Source organism: Lagopus leucura, unplaced genomic scaffold, assembly GCF_019238085.1.
Source record: "Lagopus leucura isolate 7727_CA_CO unplaced genomic scaffold, USGS_WTPT01 34764-0_obj-0_obj, whole genome shotgun sequence".
Classification (NCBI taxonomy): Eukaryota; Metazoa; Chordata; class Aves; order Galliformes; family Phasianidae; genus Lagopus; species Lagopus leucura.
This window is the reverse complement of record NW_024964998.1, coordinates 2030-2910: the sequence shown is the minus strand read 5'-3', so window position 1 is coordinate 2910 and position 881 is coordinate 2030. Positions and strand designations below refer to the sequence as shown.

General features: G+C 64.6%; 1 protein-coding gene across 1 annotated transcript in view; it reads right to left on the bottom strand.

Annotated features, from left to right (window-relative positions):
- Positions 1-19: 19 nt before the first annotated feature.
- TBKBP1 (TBK1 binding protein 1) overlaps positions 20-881 on the bottom strand; it is a gene marked incomplete at its 5' end in the record, with an annotated part of 2360 nt that continues 1498 nt past the window's right edge. The window contains one exon of the mRNA XM_042892354.1: positions 20-719. Coding sequence (XP_042748288.1) covers positions 591-719 — 129 coding nt within the window. The remainder of the gene's footprint in view (positions 720-881) is intronic.

Here is an 881-nt window from a genome sequence, read left to right as displayed (position 1 = left end):
CCGATGGCTGTGGGGCTCGGTGCAGCGGTGCGGGACGGCCATGCTGCGCCGCGGCCATACGGGTTTTGTTTCTCAGCAGCATCGTTGTGGGGAGAAGGGAGAAGTGGGGAGGTAGGAGGGGGGGAGGGGGGAGATGCTTTTCATGTAAAAGATCAGAAAGGTGCTTGAACCGGTGGGAAGAGGTGGGGGAGAACAAGCAGCCCCCCCCCCCCCCCCCAACCCTGAACCAACTCTGACCCCAGGAGCCCAGGGAGGGCAGCCCTCTCCTCACTGCTGTCTGGGGGCCGGATCCAGGACCCGGTCCCTCAAATCCTCCCTGAGATCAAGCAGAGAAACCCAACGGTGTGTGTGTGTGGGGGGTCCCCAGCCCCAACCCTGAGCATCCCGGGTGAAGCATCCAACTGTGCCTGGGATGCAGAGAGGGGGCGAGCGGGGAAACCCACCTAAACACAGGGGGGCACACGGCTCCCCTGGGCTCGGTCCTTCCACAGCTGCTGCACACCTGGAGGTAATTCGGAGCCGTGCTGCTCCGCCAGTTCTCATGCAGCATCCAAAGAGGGGAGGGGGCAGCCCGCGGGTGGGGGGCAGCCTCAGATCTTGCTGTTCTCCAGGTGCGAATCGATGTGCTTTATCAAAGCATCGTCCGGGTAACCGATGGGGAAAGCCAGCTGGCACAGCGGGCAGCTCCGGATCTCCGAGTCCACCGTCTCCAGCAGCAGCTGTGGGCACAGGGGCTGCTCTGAGCCCAACCACCCTGCAGGGCCGAGCCCCCATCCCCATCACCCCCCCCATCCCCATCACCCCCCGTACCCATCACCCCCATCCCCATCATCCCCCATCCCCATCACCCCCCATCCCCATCATCCCCCATCCCCATCACC